This window comes from Penicillium robsamsonii (assembly GCF_028829455.1).
Source record: "Penicillium robsamsonii strain IBT 29466 chromosome Unknown utg000005l_segment0_segment0, whole genome shotgun sequence".
NCBI classification, from domain to species: domain Eukaryota; kingdom Fungi; phylum Ascomycota; class Eurotiomycetes; order Eurotiales; family Aspergillaceae; genus Penicillium; species Penicillium robsamsonii.
Window position 1 is genome coordinate 1,908,341 of NW_026643223.1, and position 21,131 is coordinate 1,929,471.

The 21,131-nt window shown below is 46.2% G+C and overlaps 7 protein-coding genes across 7 annotated transcripts; 5 read left to right on the forward strand and 2 right to left on the reverse strand.

Moving 5' to 3' along the window:
- Positions 1-1,111: 1,111 nt before the first annotated feature.
- On the forward strand, positions 1,112-5,468 carry N7447_008763 (uncharacterized protein; the record flags this gene model as incomplete). Its single annotated transcript, XM_057233025.1, has 3 exons — positions 1,112-4,795; positions 4,861-5,024; positions 5,090-5,468. 3 exons carry the CDS (start codon positions 1,112-1,114, stop codon positions 5,466-5,468), a joined length of 4,227 nt encoding a protein of 1,408 aa, XP_057082567.1.
- Positions 5,469-5,784: 316 nt separating this feature from the next.
- Positions 5,785-6,478, reverse strand: N7447_008764 (uncharacterized protein; the record flags this gene model as incomplete). The annotated part of the gene is made up of 2 exons (XM_057233026.1): positions 5,785-6,221; positions 6,259-6,478. The coding sequence occupies 2 exons, from the start codon at positions 6,476-6,478 to the stop codon at positions 5,785-5,787; spliced, it is 657 nt and encodes a 218-aa protein (XP_057082568.1).
- A 2,529-nt stretch (positions 6,479-9,007) lies between these two features.
- On the forward strand, positions 9,008-9,833 carry N7447_008765 (Zn(II)2Cys6 transcription factor domain-containing protein; the record flags this gene model as incomplete). The annotated part of the gene is made up of 3 exons (XM_057233027.1): positions 9,008-9,115; positions 9,164-9,261; positions 9,326-9,833. 3 exons carry the CDS (start codon positions 9,008-9,010, stop codon positions 9,831-9,833), a joined length of 714 nt encoding a protein of 237 aa, XP_057082569.1.
- A 3,008-nt stretch (positions 9,834-12,841) lies between these two features.
- On the forward strand, positions 12,842-14,414 carry N7447_008766 (uncharacterized protein; the record flags this gene model as incomplete). Its single annotated transcript, XM_057233028.1, has 6 exons — positions 12,842-12,997; positions 13,052-13,156; positions 13,208-13,617; positions 13,670-13,737; positions 13,795-14,246; positions 14,346-14,414. The coding sequence occupies 6 exons, from the start codon at positions 12,842-12,844 to the stop codon at positions 14,412-14,414; spliced, it is 1,260 nt and encodes a 419-aa protein (XP_057082570.1).
- Positions 14,415-15,172: 758 nt separating this feature from the next.
- Positions 15,173-17,523, reverse strand: N7447_008767 (uncharacterized protein; the record flags this gene model as incomplete). Its single annotated transcript, XM_057233029.1, has 2 exons — positions 15,173-17,014; positions 17,071-17,523. 2 exons carry the CDS (start codon positions 17,521-17,523, stop codon positions 15,173-15,175), a joined length of 2,295 nt encoding a protein of 764 aa, XP_057082571.1.
- A 443-nt stretch (positions 17,524-17,966) lies between these two features.
- Positions 17,967-18,424, forward strand: N7447_008768 (Dabb family protein; the record flags this gene model as incomplete). Its single annotated transcript, XM_057233030.1, has 3 exons — positions 17,967-18,032; positions 18,103-18,213; positions 18,269-18,424. The coding sequence occupies 3 exons, from the start codon at positions 17,967-17,969 to the stop codon at positions 18,422-18,424; spliced, it is 333 nt and encodes a 110-aa protein (XP_057082572.1).
- A 541-nt stretch (positions 18,425-18,965) lies between these two features.
- Positions 18,966-20,918, forward strand: N7447_008769 (MDR family MFS transporter; the record flags this gene model as incomplete). The annotated part of the gene is made up of 4 exons (XM_057233031.1): positions 18,966-19,229; positions 19,311-19,725; positions 19,815-20,543; positions 20,611-20,918. The coding sequence occupies 4 exons, from the start codon at positions 18,966-18,968 to the stop codon at positions 20,916-20,918; spliced, it is 1,716 nt and encodes a 571-aa protein (XP_057082573.1).
- Positions 20,919-21,131: the final 213 nt, after the last annotated feature.

The window sequence follows — 21,131 nt, forward strand, 5'->3', positions numbered from 1 at the left end:
TGTATGTTCGAGGAGATGTTGGGATTGAAAAGCGATGAGGTGCTGACTAGGTATCCACCTCTCTGTTATCGCATAGTATCAAATATATTTGCCCTGTCGTATTTTCGGGTCAGTAATGTTGTCCCAACAGCTCCTTGCCAATAAGTATGTTGTTCAACTTCGATAATATATCCTTATGTAAAGAGTGCACATACCCGTGGATGGCCGAGCGTTCCGCTGCAGTTCCAATAAATGTAGATGGTAGCCAAGAGGTGCTAGAAGTTTAAGTTTGGGTCTCGCCACAGCGCTTTGCTGCTCTAAACGGGCCTAACAAGCTCCAAAGGAAGTTCTATCGATCCGGGAAGTAATCGCCCTTCTGGGCCAGGTAGACTGCCTAACATCAGCGCCCTCGTCCGAAAGACGACAATCTTTGTGCCTACCTCGACCATAGAAGAATGATACTACTCCACGAGCAAAATGTTACGAAGAGCTCATCGAAACTTCCATCAGAATTCATACAGCTAGGAGTTATCAATCAAACCTGTATTCATAGTACCGGGCCATGATCCACAGAACTCCATAACAATTCATCATACACATGCCACAAGAGTAACAATATTCCTCGGAACCACGATCATTTATACCGAGCTAGGCTGATCACTCCAAAATAAATTCGACCCGAGAACGCCAAGTCTCGAGAGGTCCTATGAAAGATTTTAGTAGATTCCACGTAAGTGTCGGGGAGCCCAAGAAAGATTATTAAACCCTGCGGGTCCACTCGTAATCGCATTTAAAGTGTGGAATGTATAGTAATCACTCCGATCGGATATGTTCCATAATTCAGATAAGGACGATCTAAGAACCCATAACGCCGCAAGGAGATTTGATGTTGAATAATCCACCAATTTTATTCATGCGACCAGCAAATTCTCTTGCCTTTTTGCGCCGAATATACACATGGAATTGAGATCTGAATTGTCTCCAGAAAGCAATGTAAAAGGTGTGATACCCCTGATTTCACTTGATTTATTATCTTTATAAATTGTTGGACATTGACTTATGCTGTGCACCTTGATGCTTTCTTGAACAGTCCACACGCCCGCACCTTCACCACGTCCGCCTACCCTCAAAAATGGCCTCTGGTTCATCAACAGATGCAGATTCCACGATCGCTGACGACGGTGTAAAGACCCTGGATGTCAAGGAATATACAAACAATGCATCGATCTCACCTACTACAGCGACATGGCATATGGCACCTGAATTGCGCCAGATGCAGGAACGAGATGAAGCTGATGGAGCGAAGCCCAAAATGCTTGGCGTGGCCTGGCAGAACCTTACTGTTACAGGTGTTGGTGGTGATGTAACGTTCAATGAGAACGTTCTCTCCCAGCTTTTCCCTTTTCACCAAAGTGGGAAAGGAAGCAAAAACAAGACCATCATCAACAATTCGTTTGGATGTGTCAAACCAGGGGAGATGTTGCTCGTTCTAGGAAGGCCTGGAGCGGGTTGTACTAGCCTGCTAAACGTCCTCTCAAACAACCGCCGCGGCTACGAAGAAGTCACCGGAGATGTTAGCTACGGCAGCATGTCTGCTGTACAAGCCAAGCAATACCGTGGCCAAATTGTCATGAACACCGAGGAGGAGATCTTTTTCCCAACCCTGACCGTGGAAGATACGATCGACTTTGCCGCTCGCATGAAAGTCCCTTACCATCTACCACCGGGGGTTGCAACACACGAAGAATATGCCCAGTCCTATAAGGATTTCCTCCTACGCTCAGTTGGAATTTCTCATACGGCACAGACAAAGGTCGGCGATGCCTTCATCAGGGGTGTTTCGGGAGGAGAGAGGAAACGTGTCTCAATTCTGGAGTGTCTCACTACCCGTGCCAGTGTCTTCTGTTGGGACAACTCGACCAGAGGCCTTGATGCCAGCACAGCACTTGAATGGATCAAGGCCATCAGGGTGATGACGGATATCCTCGGGCTCAGTACGATTGTCACCCTCTATCAGGCGGGCAACGGGATCTACGACCATTTTGATAAGGTATTGGTTCTCGATGAGGGAGAACAAATCTTCTACGGACCTCAAAAGGATGCTGTTCCCTTCATGGAGAGCCTGGGCTTTATGCTGGCTCCCGGTTCCAACCGGGGAGATTTCTTAACGGGCGTGACAGTTCCTACTGAGCGCATCATTGCCCCTGGATATGAAGACAAGTTCCCACGAACCGCCAGCGAAATCCGCGCTGCGTACGAACAGTCCCAAATCAAGCCCAGGCTGCTGGTAGAGTCCCAGAGTTACCCAGCAAGCAGAGAGGCGGCTGAAAACACAACCGTGTTCAAAGAAATGGTTGCGCGTGAAAAGCACAGCGGTGTGTCCGAGAAGTCTTCTGTCACTACTGGTTTAATCACTCAAATCATTACCGCTGTAATCAGGCAATACCAGTTGATGTGGGGTGACAAGGCGACTCTGATCATGAAACAAGGCGCTACAGTGATTCAGGCACTTCTTGGTGGTTCTCTCTTCTATTCGGCCCCTAGCAATTCTATCGGTCTTTTTATCAAGGGCGGTGCCCTGTTCTTCTCCATTCTTTACAATGCCCTTATCGCCCTATCGGAGGTTACCGATTCGTTCACAGGACGACCTATTCTCGCCAAACACCGCGCGTTCGCATTGTATCATCCAGCGGCTATCTGCACTGCCCAGGTTGCTGCCGATTTCCCAATACTCTTGTTCCAGGTCACGCATTTTGGCCTAATACTATATTTCATGGTTGGCCTCAAGACTACGGCAGCGGCATTCTTCACTTATTTAGTCACCAACTTCATGACTGCCATGTCCATGACAGCTTTCTTTCGACTCATTGGTGCCGCATTCCCTACCTTCGACGCTGCAACCAAAGTCTCGGGTCTTTCGATTGTAGCGCTGTTTGTCTACATGGGATATATGATCATCAAGCCTGTCATGCATCCGTGGTTTGTATGGATCTTTTGGATCAACCCTATGGCCTATGGATTTGAAGCTCTTCTTGGAAATGAATTCCATGACCAGGTTATTCCATGTTACGGCCCCAACCTCATCCCTAGCGGCCCTGGCTATATAGGTGAAGGTGGGCAATCATGTGCGGGTGTTGTCGGTGCGATGCCTGGTGCCACGAGCCTGACTGGAGATGAATATCTCGCGGCCATGTCGTTTAGCCATAGTCACGTATGGCGTAACTTTGGAATAATCTGTGCCTGGTGGGTGCTCTTTGTTGCGCTCACCATATTTTTCACCTCGAGGTGGAAGCTACTTGGAGAAGGAGGCCGCAGCCTCCTGGTCCCGCGAGAGCTACAGCATAAATCGAAGCATCTCTTGAAAGCCAGAGATGAGGAAGGGCAACCCACGGAGAAATCTGTCATCAACGGATCTGATACATCAGGGGGCAACCTCGAATATGACCTCCTCCGCAACAAGAGCGTATTCACCTGGAAAAACCTGACTTACTCCGTCAAAACGCCTGATGGGGACCGCGTCCTACTCAACAACGTTCAAGGTTATGTCAAACCTGGTATGCTCGGAGCTTTGATGGGTTCCTCTGGTGCCGGTAAGACAACTCTGCTGGACGTTCTCGCACAACGTAAAACTTCGGGCACTATTCATGGATCTGTCTTGGTGGATGGGCGTCCCCTTCCAATTTCCTTCCAACGGTCTGCTGGTTATGTCGAACAGCTCGATATTCACGAGCCCCATGCAACTGTCCGTGAGGCTCTCGAGTTCTCAGCACTACTGCGCCAACCTCGCGAGATACCCGCCGAAGAAAAGTTGCGATACGTGGATACTATTGTTGATCTTCTCGAACTGAACGACTTGGAACACACCCTCATTGGTCGACCAGGTGCTGGACTTTCAGTGGAGCAACGTAAACGTCTTACTATTGGCGTTGAACTCGTGGCAAAGCCTAGTATCTTGATCTTCCTTGATGAACCTACGTCAGGGCTTGATGGTCAGGCTGCCTACAATACCGTTCGCTTCCTACGCAAGCTCGCAGAAGCGGGCCAAGCTATCCTCGTCACTATTCATCAACCGTCGGCACAGTTGTTTGCGCAATTCGATAAACTTTTGCTGCTGGCAGCCGGTGGAAAAACTGTGTACTTTGGGGATATTGGCCAGAATGCGAACACTGTGAAGGAATACTTTGGTCGCCACGGCGCACTTTGCCCTCCTGAAGTGAATCCTGCTGAGTACATTATTGATGTGGTGTCAGCAAAGGACACTCTTGATTGGAACCAAGTCTGGTTAGAGTCCACTGAACATGACAACGTCTCCAAGGAATTGGATGACATGGTCAGCGAAGCTGCGGCTCGATCCACAGGAGCGAACGAGGATCCGCATGAGTTTGCTACTTCGCTCTGGACCCAGTTCAAGCTCGTGACGCATCGCATGAACGTTTCTCTTTTCCGGAATACGGAATATCTCAATAACAAATTCGCCATGCATATCAGCCTAGCGCTGCTAAACGGCTTTACCTTTTGGAAAATTGGAGACTCACTTGCCGATCTGCAGCAAAACCTTTTCACTGTGTTCAACTTCATCTTTGTCGCGCCAGGTGTGATCTCTCAACTGCAGCCGCTCTTTATTGACCGCCGAGACATTTTCGAAGGACGAGAGAAGAAAAGCAAGATGTACCACTGGGCACCCTTCGTGGGTGGTCTTATAGTCTCGGAGTTTCCTTACTTGCTTGTCTGTGCGGTGTTGTATTTCGTTTGCTGGTACTTCACCAGCGGCCTCCCTACCTCCGCTGAGCACGCTGGAAGTGTCTTTTTCGTTGCAGTAAGCCCACCCATCCGTATTCTTACTTCGCTATCTTTCGCGTGCGATGGCTAACACCTTCTCAGGTAATGTACGAGTGTCTTTACACCGGCATCGGGCAGATGATTGCCGCCTACACACCGAACGCCGTGTTTGCGTCTCTAGTCAACCCTCTGGTGATCACCACTCTCGTCTCTTTCTGCGGCGTGATGATCCCATATAGCCAAATCGTAGCCTTCTGGCGATACTGGTAAGATGTCCCTGCATATTCCTCAATCATGCAGTTGAGCATACTCTAACGCCCGTTTACTTTAGGATGTACTACCTCGACCCCTTCAATTATCTCATGAGTTCTCTGCTAGTGTTTACTACTTGGGACAAGCCCGTGCACTGCAAGCCCGAGGAGCTAGCTGTGTTTGATCCCGCTACCAACCAAACCTGTGGTGAATATCTCGACGTTTACCAGCGTGGCATGGGAAAGGGTACGAACCTTCTGAACCCAAATGACACTCTAGGATGCCGTGTCTGCCAATACACTACCGGTCGAGATTACCTCCATACGCTGGAATTGAAAGAAGAATACTACGGATGGAGGAATGCGGGCATTGTCGTTGTGTTTGTGGTCGGTATCTACGGGCTCGTGTTCTTAATGATGAAGCTTCGGACCAAGGCCACCAAAAAGGCTGAGAACTAAGGGGGGAACGAGATCCGATTGGGGATGATGATCTCACTATCGTCTTAGTTGTTTAAATTGCGCTTATTTAGTTTTGGTTCAGGGAGCTGATGGTCAAGTTGTTGATTACCGTTTGGCAGTGTTTAGATCGTTATAGAAGAGAGTAATAATATAGAATTGCAGCATACAGATAGCGGGTTAATTCTGAGCCTTTTCTTTTGTCACAGCACAAATCGACCGAGAATTGTAACCTTAGTTTTCCGTTTCGTGGAAATAGTCGATGATATGGAGGATGATGACGGCCTCTAATGCACCATCTCAACCTCATTCATAACTCTCACATCCCCAGCTGGAGCTCAATAAAATCCCCACCTAAGACTCCTCCGCGCCACCTTCCGCACATAACCGGGAAGACGAAATTCTGTTTGTGGGCGGTCTTGAAACTGTGTCTATGGTTGTTAATATCAATTGCTGCGTATGTGTCCCGCGAGTGTATTTCCACTGCCAGCAGGCTCACTTTGCTTTGCCTTTCCCAGTGCGAGACGAATGGGGCGATCGTCGTGGTTATGGAGGATATGGGTGTGGACCAGTGAGTCGACCAGATGATTATGAGGATTTCGATTATTGCGGTTTGGAGGACTTTGTTGATGCGGGATTGGGTTAGGGCGTTTATTGGTACAGGCGGTGGTTTGTTGTATTGTTGGCAGTTCTGGTTTTTGGTCTTGGTGTTAGTGTGCGGGGAGGATTTTCTTTGGCGCTGGCTCCTTCGACAGACTCGCTAGAAGAGTCAATAGCGGACTCTGTAAAGCACGTATTGGCATAGGCCCCAAGGCCGGAACCAAAAGCAGGCCGAACCACCGCGAGAGCTTCTGCTCCTTCACCAAGCCTTGGTTGTCTTCTTCGCCCGACTCGTCATGCGTATCCATTGGAATGTCAACCGTCTCGCCGTGGCGTGAAATGTTCGCGCATATGGTAAACTCGACTACCTGAAGCGGTGTGATATGATCATCAACAAGGTATATATCGTCCATATTGGGGCCGAGGAAGAGAGGAGGTAGCAGCGGTGAGTTGTTTGATGGCAATGAGAAACAGAAACAGAAGCAGCAAAAGCGAGAACCAGAAAATGTGAATACAACACTTACACAGTATTTCAGGATCACAGCTCTTATAACTACACCCATGCCAGCTGTCGCCTGGTATTTTGACCCTGTTCAGCAGGAATCCACATGCAACCAAATTGGGATACAGGTGCCGGTGCCTAATAAGCTGCTTTTAAAACTACACGGACTTGGGTATTTTGTTTGAGCCGTACGATTTCTTTTCGGGTCAAGTTTGATTTCAGTCCCTGTATAATGCGCACCGCGACTCAATAGAAACTACCGAAGCCAAATACCACATGTTCACATCATCTCCACCATCTATCTGTTTTTTACTCCCTCTATAATGACACTATTTTGACTTCAGTGTTCTTAAACGAATGTGGTGATAGGCGATAGATAATCTGGATTAGTAAGCTAGCCTGAATCATGATTCATCAACAGACTCCTACAGCCTGTCAGTTTATTTGTCGGGGGGGGACCCGCTTGTGCAATATCCAGTACCAGCATTTCGGATTGTGCCGCCTTAGGTCTATATTAGACGGCGATATCGTCGGTGTCTTGAAATTTAAGGCCCATGCAGAAATTACCCCTTTAGGCTATTTATATACAGAGCTAAGCCTTGGCGTGGCCCGTTTTGCCAAGGCCCAAAGTTTAAAAAAATTTGCTTTTGCCTCGGGCTTTTCGTAGGATCACTCCATTAGCAGACGCTAAAATCAGGTCATGGAACTCCCATTAGGTATTTTCCCATCCTGGCAGCGCATTCTGTATTGACTATGAGCTTTCAACGTCAAACCCGCTTTTCAAGGGGGATTTTTGAGGAGTAGAAGACGCGGTGTGTGGGGTATGACGCAGGGTGAAGTTTTTAAAGTCAAAAAGGGGGGACCCAGGCTCTTTAATAAATTAAATATACCCCGTGTTCGGAATCGCCTCCGACTCAAAATATGTCTTGAAAGAGGCTAATGTCCGATAATTTTAGTAACAGAATTACTTCACTTCACAAACAGAAGACGGCACAGGTCACATGACAGCCACCAACCGTGCCAAGGCCCACCAATATAACACTAACTACTTACAGAGTACATGGTGACTAACTACGCAACTAGTTGACGCTTGGCACAGTTACATAGGCTAACTTCAAGGATCATCCAAACATGATATTTGCCGTCTTACATTCGGAAGAGGTAAAACCGTATCGTTCGGTTTCCATATTCAGGTAACCGGCATCAGGGGCGAGGTAATCCCTAGCTTTGACAGGCCTAAGCAAAAGGAAATTAAGTATCAAGTTACAATTACCGTAAGTGGATGTCTGATACTTCAGAGTTTTACCGGCAGAAAATAACATTGAAGCGGTCTTTGTAGAATGTTCCAAATCATGTGCCTAAAGTTTCCCATTAGGGCTTTGTTCTTCATAAGTTACTCGGGTGTTCAATCCGAAAGATGATAGATCTCGCGCGGTCTATACTGTTGCTCTGATTGTTTAACGTGTTCTTATGATAACTCTTGAGAATTTTGGAAATTTCCACGACAATGTGAGTAGATAGATCTAAATCTAACTTCAATATTTGTGTTTACCGGACGTAATTATTACTTTAAATGAAAACAGCTCTTTTTGCATGCGTCAGCGGGGAAAATGAAAGCTCCCACCCCACACGAATACTATGTAAGAGATTAACCCGACCTCATAACTTACTTCGGTAGGCATGCTTTACTAAAATTCGATCACATCACAAGGGTAAGCGTTGGTAATCTTTTAATCATTAATTTGCTCGTGAGAGGTTGGGCGCACAGGTCGCCGGGCACAGGTACAACATTGGCCAAAAACGAACCTCTGCTGTTTGTTGTTTTCCGCGGGCCTTCCATTCAAACAAGCTGAAAACATGCTGGATCTAGAACGCTATATAATCGCATAAAACGGCCCCTTCTAATTTAATAGTATTACGTATGTTCTGGACTAGCATACAAAAATGATAGCAAATCGATGAGCGATATATCTAGGTGCATATTCCGTGGGGTCATAATGCGAGGGGTGCAATGGTCTTAGAGCCGGCATGCTGAAAGACGAACAGAATATTGAAATGTTCCTGTGACCAATAGAAAGGACTTCGTGAAGAGGTTTGTAATTCAATACACATGGCCTTGGCAAGATATGTTCAAACCATGCTGGCGATCAGGTAATCGACATAGTTGTGTTTAATCAAAATCCCTCACCCTGTCACGGTTGGGCTAAAATATATATATATATATATATATATATTCAAAGCAATACAAGTCTGAATATCTGCAAGTGCTCACAATCCCGAGGATCAAGCCCAATATATTTGATCAGCGAAGTGAGCTTGCTTTCACAGCCGACATTTTTTGCCGTCTGCGATTTCTATTGTCGTGCCTCGTGACTAAAATAATTCATTGAACATAGCTCCCCCACCTCCTGGAAAACGAAGCGCAATCTTCCCATTCGACATGTCGGAGTCAGCGCCATCCTTGGAGTCAGTGCACTCACATTTGAATGATAATGTTCGGAAGAGAGTGCCCAAGGCATGTGACCAATGTCGACTGAGGAAAACCAAGGTGGGTTTCCAGATTCCTACCCTATAGCTTTACTAAGTATATTGTTAGTGTGATGGTGCTCACCCTTGTTCAAGATGTCAAGTATACAATGCGATATGCATTTTTGGTGACCGGAAGAAAGCCCAAGAAAAGATTTATCCGAAAGGGTAGGTTGTTGATTCATTGACAACCTGACATACCTGTCATTCCTGCTCATCCGGTCTCTGGTAGTTACGTCGAACTACTCGAACAGCAACAAAAGTACCTTATCCTTGGGCTCCGAGAATTCTATCGACGGACTATCAATGGCGAAGAGTGGCCTGGTGGCCGACTGAAGACTATGGCTAACGGTCTTCCACTGACTCACGATTTGCTCGCTCGCCTTGGTATTCTCAACGGAATAGAGGGCGACCGTTTGAAAGAAATTTCTCGTGAATACCAACAAGAGCCCTTCTTTTCCGATAACGGAGATGAAGGATACCCCGGTAGTATGCCCAGTAATCAGTCACCCATCGATGAATCTCAATTGTCGCCCGATGCGTTCAACGATCGCAATAGACCATCCCTTGATGCCTCCAGAAACCTCCAATCTACAATTTCCTTTTGGAACAATGATGTAAATAACGATGAGAAACCCGAGGACGCACCAATCTGGGAGGGGAATGATTCTCATACCTTGTTCAACGAGATGGATCCAACTTACCTAGTAGGGTATGCAGACGCTTTGCTGGAAGACTAGTAGAGTATGCTACTCATACCTAACGTCCGTTGCTGGTGAGCAACGTTTCGTCAGAACTAGCGACTGATTTCACCGGTCAGAAATATTGCGACCAAGACCTCGACCGAGGAACATCCAAATACATGTTGACATTGGATCGAGCGGTTAGGCTTACTAGTTAGAGTGTGTCAATTAATAGGATCAATAACGTATTTCACAAGCCAGCTGCGCACACAAGCGAGCTGCGCAGCCCAAAACACATAGTAAATACGATATATTCTGCGTTTATATCTCAACAACGATGTTTTTATTTTAGCTCCCTATTTGTCGATAGCCATCGATAAGACTCATTAGCTTCATATATTAATTTCGAAGAGAATAGAAGGCTATGTTATCATGGAAAATTACCGAAAATTACGTTGCGAAAAACTAGAAATATATATACCGGAATCATAATATTATAAAATTTCTTTAACCTCTAACAAATGGCTAGATATCATATAAAAAAGCATTAGGCTACAAAGAAAGTTTATATAAACAACCGTTGTTGAAATATCAAGTTGTAATTTATCGCTTTTACTATGTGTTTTGGGCTGCGCAACTCGCTTGTGTGCGCAGCTGGCTTGTGAAATACGTTATTAATGCTACCTAACTAAACCCCTTACTGTTGCGGCTTATGTAACACTTCTGGGTGTGGCCGGGATGAGCTGATCCAGCGACGACCTTGGTGGTAAGATATCACCTCTTCCGATGGATACACGTTCAAGGTTCCCAATTGTGTCTTTCACTTAACCAGCTAACTAATGAAGTCGAAATCTCTTCCGGCCTTTGACCCTAAAACGACGAAAAAGAAACGCCGAAGCAACATTCCACAGCCAAGACGGATGCCCATCACAACCATACACAATGAGATTGCCTTCTGCGAGTGATATCACCTTTATATTGACCAAGAATCGTGCCAAGGGCCCAACACACCCTGTGTTGATGCGCCCCAGTCAACGATAATTCCCGGTCAACAATGAATTTTGAAGTTAGGTAACTCTTGTATGGGCTTATCATACAAAAGGCATACAGGCCACAAAATTGAGAATATCCATTTTTGTTAACCCTTGGACTAGCTGAAAATTCACACAAGAGTATTATAATATAAGTATGGTTAGATCATTCTACTACTAGCGTCAATTCTAAATAATTAGTGTCAAAATGTGGAAAGCAGATTAAAAAAGTACCATATATAAAAATTGTATGTGGAACTTAAAACGGTTCCAGCATATACTTGACATTATCCATATCAAGTTAACAGCTCTTTTACAAAATATGTGTACACCTATAATTACCCTAGAAAAAAAAATATCGACTTTGTAGCCTTTTGTACCTTTTATATGATAAGCCCCTACAAATACCTAATTTCAAAATTGACTGGGAATTAACCCAGTGTGTTTTTGGCACGCTTAGCGCCAGGTACGTAACGTGCAGCGCAGTTGGCTAGTCGCCCCCAACTAGCCCCAACTAGCCCCACCCTTTTTCAGGGCTGGTCCCACCATCGGGTCAACTCCCTACCTATTCTTACTTCCAAAAAATTCCGAAAATTCTTCTGACAAAACTTCAAATGTCTGACAGGCCTACTATTGGGGAACTCGGTATTTCTCGCTAAACTCTGTCCGGGAAAATTGAATAAGTTTGATGCTCAGCATGCCAACAAAGCATAAAATCCAAATTCAGAAAAAACCTTAATAGGATCAATTCTCTTCACCGTATCTCCCCCCTGACCTATCACCGATTGAGCGTGCGGCAAGTCGAATTCTAAACCGCGCGGGTGAGTATCGGTTTGTCGGCCATTGGGTCTACTACAGACAATGGATTCTTTTCCGGTATCGAGACAGGTAGTGTATTAGAGATATGTATTACCGCTACCACTCAGCTTAGCGACCGTATCACTTGTTATGGATATTGAAATTAGACAACGGTTAGGGTCATATGTCACACGACCAGTAGTAAGGTGTTATGAATAACGGTCCATTTAAGCGTTATCACCATGACTTTGGGGATATCAATAAAGTCATATTTTTTAATCGAATAATAGAATTAACAGCAATGCAACTTTTCATTGTTGTCTCCTCGGACCCGACTGGTACGAGAAATCCCCGACAGACAAGAGTCTCTTGGATATCACATATCGTGGGTTTGAAACTTTCTGAAGTATAGTTCTCGATTATAACTATATATTTGCCTGTTGATCATTCTTAGAATCGACACCATGTTTGGTAGTCGAGCCGCTGCGCGTCCTTGTAACACTGCCACTTTCAACCATTTTTTTTTTTCGGGCTGGGCCCAGTTCGCTCGGGAATTACGGCAACTAATTATCAATTGGTCCTGAACTGACAACGGTGGGTGTCGAGTAACGGTTGCCAGATCATTTAGAATAGACCGAACTAGTCATTCCCATGGATCAACCCGAGTCAAAACAATAGGTCAAAAACTAGATCGCCAAATAATGTCTTTGGTTTTGGAACCACACGTGGAAACATATGCAGGGGAAAGTCGAGACTTAAATTTCCTTGATTCCCAGTAAGTTGGCTAGCTGCCCACTTGTGGAGCCTGTCCCGCGTCTGGTGGATATGTACGTTTCGTCAAATCACGCTAGTCTGAACAGTGGGTGTTAGCTTAATGCTCCTGAAAGATTTTACCCTTTTGGCTACAGGGCTCGGGGTGAATATCCCTGATGTTTGTGGGCGGAACGGGGCATAGGTTCCGGACAGTTCGAAATCTCCACAGGCCGGCATTTCGTTAAATTGATTGCGATGATCTCTTGTGCGGCTCCCGCAATACCGTTGACTAGGTAGCGTTGGCTTTGTTGATCCTTTCCTATCATTAGCTGGTGACAAGATTTGGTGAGTAGCCTCGGCGTACCTAAAATGCCCCTGACGGGCTTACTTTTACTTGATCTCCGCGCTGTCCACTTTTGAGATTTTCACTTTGAATCAAAATAATGCAACCGTTTTCTGTCACGTCTCATCTCGACTTTCAAAATGGTTAGCGATGAGGATTCAAGGAACATGGCCATCAAGGTCATCGCGGGGCTGTTCATGTCCATAGCAAGTGTGGCCGTGATGCTCCGATGCTATGTCCGTGGCTTTTTGGTTAAAGCGTTCGGATGGGATGACGGTGCGATGGTGATGGCTATGGTAAGTTGCCCCTGTTGGTTAATTGTTTTTTGCTGCCTACTTACCTCGAGATAGGCCTGGTATGCAATGTTCTGCGGATCCATGATTGGAGCGGGGGTACATGGCAATGGGCGACACTGGTATAACGTGGAAACAGAGGACCGAGTACTCGCCATGAAGGTAAACAGACCCCAAAATATTTCTAAGAACCCTCACTCAATCTTCTAATAGTACTGGTGGCTCTGCGAAATTGGATTCTGTTTCGCATCGATTTTCTGCAAGATCTCAATTTGTATTTTCCTGATGCGTATCTGTATCAACCGGACGCACATTCTACTTCTCTATTCCGTCATGGTCCTGACAGTTCTTGCTGGCCTGGTTTTCATGTTCCTGATGCTATTGCAATGCAAGCCATTGTCCTATTTCTGGACCCGAATGGCGCATCACCCCGTTCGCAACATCGAAGGGGAAGGCTCTTGTATCAACATGGAAATCATTATCGCCATGACATACATTTACAGTGCTTTTGCCGCGATGTGTGACTTCACTGTGGGAATTTTGCCAATCTTCGTTGTGCACAAACTGCAAATGAAGACACAGACGAAGATGGCTGTGGTCGGAATCTTGAGCATGGCATGCATGTATGTGACTGCCCATTTTTTTTTGCGAATACTCAGCTAATTCCTTTTGCAGTGCTTCTTCTGCCGTGATTGTCCGTATTCCGTTTGTGAAAACCTTTGATGATTTGAACGACTTTTTGTGTACGTTCCTTTCTCACCTTTAAATTTTCATGCTCCAACAATGCTGATCCACCAAAGATGCTACTGTCCAAATCGCCTACTGGTCGAACCTCGAGGCCGGCCTCGGTATTACTGCCGGCTGTCTCGCAACCCTTCGTCCCCTGCTTCGCCACTGGTTTGGTACGCGCGCTGATCCATCCTATTCCGCTGGGTTCCCAAAAGCGAGCTACGGGCGTCGCACTGGTCCAAGTCAGCATCACCCTGTGCCTTTGAGCTCGATTAATGGGACCGAGCGGGGTGAGCTAAGAGCTGATAGATTGGCTGTCATGGTGACAAACATCGAAAGTCAGAGAGACTTGGAAAATTCATGGCCTCAGCCATCCAGCCCCAGCAGTAGCGAGAAAAGATTGACTATGCCGCCTTCATGTCCAGGAAGAATGGAAGTGGGTATTCGCCAGACATTCGAGGTTACAAGTACGACAATGGAGACTGATTTCGGGGACGTGGCTCAGTGGACTGCGAGAGAACATGTATGAAACACTAACTAAAATTTCTTAATAAATGGTCATGTACATATAGTCCTTTGGGTTTCAGTAGGTAATCCTTTTAATACTTTTCATTCCTGACAGCTTTATGATGGACTTTTGGGAGCAGTAGGCCCTCTGGAAAAGTATTGTGTGGGTCCCACGTATACGTAAAGGTGGATAGTGTCTCGTGATAAATTATCAATATTACAAACAATTATAGTTGACTTAGGTACAAGATGTAGCGTGAGGAAGAAGAATCAAGGCGGCTTCGCGTGTCGTGGGAACTTAGATACACTACGTGGGCTCTGCATATAGATGTATCTCTCCACTTCTCATGTATGCCTCATGTATATCCTTGACACTGCCCCCCCCCCCCCCCCCCCCCCTCTAAACAAGTGAGAGCCCTTGCGACGACATCGCTCAGTAGTTAGGCAAAGAGTGATGTAAGTTCTGACTTCGGAACTCGTACAAGAGCTCACCATCCCCGGGACCAGATCTTGGGGTCGCGACGAAGAAAGGTACCCTTTCCATTCCTCGTGGTAGGGGAAATGAGAGCTTGTAATTTCACCGCCTACATTATAGCTACAACACACCAATAGAGGCCAAAGAGCGTTCCGAAAGCCCGCAGTTCAAGTCGGTTGTACCCATTGAATTTATCACAGCTTTGAGCAAAAATCGCTTCCAATGCAAAATAGATACCGTAGCAGAGTTGAAATGGGCTTTCCAATTACAACGGGTAGAATGACAACCTCGCTGCCTTTAAAGGAGACGTGATGGTATGAGATTAGGCAATGGAATAAAGAACAGTGATCTTAAGATATATGTTAAGGATTCCGTGCACCATCATTGAATTCGCAGATGAATTGTTGAACAAATTGTCAATCAAATAAACCACTTAGTATCAATAAAACACTATTATATCTTTAAGACTAAGGGCCACTATCCCAGGTTTCTGAACTATTTCCGTTATCGAGGCCTCTCATTATGCTGTCAAAAAAAGCCATATCGACACCCTGGAATGCCCAGTCGTGCACCCCGGCAGTTAGCCCAGGATCCTGATAGTTCTGCAGGAGGGTATCGGAAATGGCATCTTGATATCGCGATGTGAGCTGCGCAGGCGGACCATTAACACTATCGACAGAGTTGTAATCCGCTTCGGTCATTGATCTGGGAAATGCATTTCCATCGAAGCGACCAGAGCCAAGATCACGCATTGCAGCTTCCGAGCTCTCAGTGTGATGCATACTAATCACCGGGGTGTAGGGTTGGCCATTAGTTAAGAGAGGTTGTGCGTTACCGATTTCCTTGGAAATAACGCCCTGACGGGCAATCCTGACAATGCCAAAGTAAGGTATTTGCACCCGAACAACGCCATTGTCGTTTTCGCTTGACTGGAATACTACACTTTCTGGTGTCTGAACGCTGACGCTCTCCGTACTGACGCCATCTGCTGTTTCGGAATCAATGGCCAGCAACTTATGTAATAAGTCCGCACTTTGGGCACTTAAAGTATCTCCGTTCACACGACTGATTTCTTCCATGTTCACCTGTGCCTGCTCTATCATGGCACGGTCGCCAAGATATTGGTGCCCTAAGAGGTTGCTGACTTGTGAAAAATGGTGGCTGTTGAGATGCGCCAGAAGTAGAGTAATGGCCGCCATGAGTGCAAAAAAGTCGACTGTCCGACAGCAAAAATTATTCCTGTTGTAGCCACGAAACATGATAAATCGCAAGAGGACCTCCCTTGAGGCATTCACGCAGGTCATTCTGGAATATTCGTACTTTTGTTCAGGTGATGAACGAAGCATGTAAGGCAGATGGAGCTGATTGAGCAAGTTGTAATGATACAACTGGTTAAACAGTCGTCCCATATCTAGAAAGAGAGCCTGTGGGTCATCCGTGACACTGTCTAGGTTCGGCATAAGCCACCATTTGCTGGGCATAGTTCTGCCCGCTTTCTGTAGCTCCAAGTCGAGGTTTTGTGTCAGGGCAAAGTCATCAGCGGACGGGTCGGACAAGTCAGACTCGTTGCGCTCCAATATGCGAGACGCGAGGGTACAGTGCATCCGCTCGAGGCGGCCCATAGGAATGTCATCTCTGAATGCTGTGCCAGTGGCCATGCTCTGATCAAAGGAGCCTTGCGTAAGACCCAGCATGAGACACAAGTTACGGTCGAGGGAGACAATTCGAAACCACATGAACTGTGGATAAGCTTTCGTTTTGTGGTCAAGAACCTTGTACTTTGCTCGGCTTTGATTTTGGTGGAGATTCATCATTTGCGCAATAGCCATAGCCCTCCGGTTCGCTATCCAGCTTCGTCGTAGATTTCCACCATTATGGTAGTACATGCTTTCCATCATAACACACTCCAGTCCTTCAATGCTGCCAAAGAATTCGTCGTTTGTCGTGACCAAATTAATAGCAGTTCCTGCTAATCGTTCCATCAGGGCGGGGAGTGGTTCCAGCAAACCGTTTATCGCCCCAAGGGACTTAGGGTGAAGATGCTGGAGGAAAGTAGCAATATAAAGCATATGTCTTGCGATCAGCACTGGATGCGAACTCGGACTAGGTATTTCGAGTAAACTGTCTGGCGATTTGAGGCCGTTCTGCTCGAGGACAGCATATGGAGCGTTTAGCATCTCATAAAAAAGTATGGCTTTTCTACCGCGGGCATTGTATATCATCTCGATAACTTGTCGTGAGGGTAAGGACTCGTGCAATCTTTGAGATAGATTTTCATATCTCCCCTCAGCTTCAGCCGGGCCATGATCCTGATAAAATCAGTGACAGTTCATTATACACTGGACTTCAATAGATATATACATACATCGGAAGGTTTGCATACAGACAAGAAACGTGAAGATTCTTGGTCTATTGATGCAGCATCCGGAGTAAGGATTCCATAACTAGGAGTCGGAATTTCGCTAGTTCCGGGTACTCCTACTCCCCCATGACGGTCCACTTTCTTGATCAGTTGTTCAACCAAGGCCTCAACCCTCGCAACACGATCTTCATCGTTACCGCTCGTGCGGTGTCGTCCCTTCCTCTCGAGATGTCCTGCATTCTCTCTTCCGCCAATAAACTCAAATTCCTGGCTCACGCATTTGGACCCTCGCCGCTGGCAGCCAATACAAACGGCATTGGCATCGGCTGGAGAGGGAGGGTCCGCATACACGCATTTCATCTTGCGCTTTTTGCATTCCCAGCAACTTTTAGTCCCTTTGCGGATCTTCCTCCGCTTCGCCTCTGATTCGGCAATAATATCGTAGTCCATATCCATCTCCATACATAGATTGTCAGTCAGTCCGTCACGGTGTTTTGGCTGCGGAGGCCGTAAAAGATGATATGGAAGGTGAACAGAGCAATCGGACCGCCGGGCGGGGGGAATGCTTGGGGACAGCTGAATCAGCGGATGTCATTCGACCGCCGCGAAATGCAAATGCGGCGGACAAAAGTTTGAATTTACATGAATAATATTACATCTTACATTTAGCGTGAAATATGAAACAGATAAGAATTCCCATTTGGACATAGCTCAAAGAATGACTGGTAAGTTAGAAATAGCATCGGCGGCTCGGACAATTCGGGGCCAAGGAGGATGACCTCGGGGTATATCTCCAACAGTTAAACTACAAATAGCTGTTTAGCACGTAGCTAATGTACAACACAGTGATCTACCTATACTACTTTTTTTTCTAACAAAATCTGTTCGTTAACTTCAAAATGGGACTTGTCCATATTGTGATGATCTCGTTCAAAGAAGAGGTGACGCCGGAACAAGTGGAAGGCGTAAGTCTTGTTTCTCGCAAGTTGAGTATTTTTTTTTTTGGAAAGCAGGTGGTAAATCTTTGAAATTTAGGTAAACCGTCGCTTTCTCTCCCTCAAGGACCAATGTGTACGCGCCGAGTCCGAAACACCATATATCACCAACCAAATGGCAGGCAAAGATATCAGTGTTGAAAACAGAGCAGTAAGTAACGTATCTATAACACTTGGTGATATCAGGTTCATTTGGGAAGTTATAGGGGGGATTCACTCATGTTTATGTTACGCAATTCGACAACGAGGAGGATAGAGATTATTATCTGAGAAAGGATGCGGCACATGCGGAGTTTGGGAATATTGTGGGACCTTTGTTCGAGTCGGCGCAGGTGAATGATTTTGTTCCGGGTGCGTTCTGATACTCCATCATTGAGGAGTAATACGGGAGGAGATGTGTTCATAGTAACTACTACTAGTACTTACCTAGGTAAGTAGTAACAACTTCATACCTAGTCAGAAATTAGACACTTTAGACGCTATACGGACCTTTATCATATATCCCATATGTCCCAATTACGGAGGCCCACAGCGGCAAGTAATTCTCACTTCAATTTCAGGGATCTGCCTATGTTGTACGGAGTATATTACGGAGTATGTTGTAGTAAAATCCACAGGGATGTGAGCATTAGTACTTGCCGCTAGGGGCGTATCCCCGAGTCCCCCGTACGGCGGTCAAACCGTGCTGGGCGACTGTTTACTTACTCGTTCCTCCGACCGGACATAACAGGCTCAAATTGGGCCGGCATTTGTAAGAATGCTTTTCAAAATTATCAAGCAAGTTCTAAAGACCTTCTGGTCTCCATGTGAAACTATTCTTATTTTACTTTAAAGATATCCCGTCGTGTCAGGGACATTATTCCGCAATTATCGACCGGGAACATTCCATTACTATTCGCCGAAATGGGTTCAACCTTCGACTTGGAAAAGGAGCGCCAGACTACAGACTCGAGCCTGCAGTCATCAATAACCAACGCTCCTTCTGAAGCCGATTTAGAGAGCGAGAATCATAATGCTCCAAATGGCCAAGAGACTTCTTACCTACCGGAAAAGGTAGATTCTGAAGAACCGGACGCGGACGACGAATCACAGTATCCTCATGGTATCAAGCTACTCATCATTGTCGCGGCTCTTGGTATGAGCATCTTTTTGGTTGCTCTCGACATGGTATGTCCCCAATCCCTCAGTGAGGAGAGGAGCCTCTCTTCAAAGTGCCATCATCATCTAACGTTAATGTTAAACAAATAGACGATTGTAGCGACGGCTATTCCAAAAATTACCGATCAGTTTCACAGCCTTAATGATGCTAGTTGGTATGGCTCGGCTTTCTTTATGACTACCGGAGGCTTCCAGTCGACCTGGGGAAAGGTGTACAAATTTTTCCCTCTGAAAATCTCGTTCCTGCTTGCGGTTTTCATTTTCGAGCTTGGAAGCTTGATTTGTGGTGTGGCTCCAAATTCCGTGGCACTGATTATCGGTCGTGCAATTTCTGGAGTCGGTGCAGCTGGTATTGGGAGTGGAGCCTTCATTATCATCGCTTTCATTGCTAGTCCAAAAAGGCGGCCACTCTTCACCGGTATTATTGGCATGTCTTACGGCATAGCGTCGGTCGTTGGCCCCCTTGTTGGTGGTGCATTCGCCGATAAAATAACTTGGAGGTGGTGTGAGTACTTCTGCTATTCACTTAATCAACTAAAGTAGTTGTTCTTAACTGGACTTCGCTGACCCTTTCCAATTTTTCTTTTCATCTAGGCTTTTACATCAATTTGCCCATTGGAGGCCTCGCAGCCGCTTCCATTCTTTTCTTCTTCCATACGCCTGTCAGAGCTTCGACAACCCCGGCTACAATGAAGGAGAAGCTCCTGCAGATAGATCCTATCGGAACCATCCTTCTAATCTGTACCATCACTTCATACATATTGCCACTGCAATTTGGTGGACAGACGAGGGCATGGAACTCTAGTACTGTCATCGGTCTTCTTGTCGGCTTCCCCCTCATGATTATTACCTTTATGGTGTGGGAGTGGTTCCAAGGAGAACGGGCTGCTTTCCCGCCGCGCTTGATGTGGAACCACCTCATCCTTGTGAATGCAATCTACGCGTTTCTTTTCGCGGGTTCGTACTTTATATTCGTCTATTACCTTCCTTACTACTTCCAGAGCGTTCAAAACGTCAATCCTACCATGTCTGGTGTACGAAATCTTCCTTTGATTGTCTCGATGTCGTTGGCTATCGTTGTCTCTGGTGGCAGCATCACCAAAACTGGTCATACTGCTCCTCTTATGGTTATCGGTGGAGTCCTTGCGACGCTCGGTGCGGGGCTGTTGTACTCGCTGGACATCGGTACAAGCACAGGCAAGTGGATTGGATACCAAATCATCGGTGGAGTGGGATGGGGATTGGCTTACCAGGTTCCCATCAATGCGGTGCATGGTGCAGTGGTTCCCAGTGATATTGCAACCGTGACGGGTATCATTGTCTGTGAGTATTTCGCCTGCTACTTCTTGATTATCCGATGAAAAACCTGCTAACACACCTCATCTCTCAGTCTTCCAAACTGTCGGAGGTGCGGTTTTCGTGACTGCAGCACAATCTGCCTTCGTCAACCAAATTATCGTCCACATTGACGCAGCCGCATCTGGAATCAACTCAGCCTTGGTGGTCGCGACTGGTGCGAGCGAGCTGCGAGATGTCTTTACAACTGAGCAGATGACTGTTATTTTGCCTGCTTACATGACCGGTCTCAAGGTCTCCTATGCCATTGGGATCGCTGCGGCGGGAATCGCTCTCTGCTTCAGCTTTTTCAACAATTTCAAGAAAATTGACGCCCATGCAGCAGCCAGTGTGGCTGTGTAATCGTCGCGCCCTTGTCAAGGTCTTTCTACTTTATGTGGCATACTTAGATCTGTGGTTGAGGTGGCTCAGGTTTGTCTGTGGTGATGGGCTTAGTTGCTCTAGACTTCGCATCTTTTCTTTCTCTTTCTTTCTCTTTCTTTCTCTTTCTTTTTTTGAAGTTACCTGAGTGTAATACGTAATAGAATCCTTTCTTATGTTTTTTGTGGACACTCC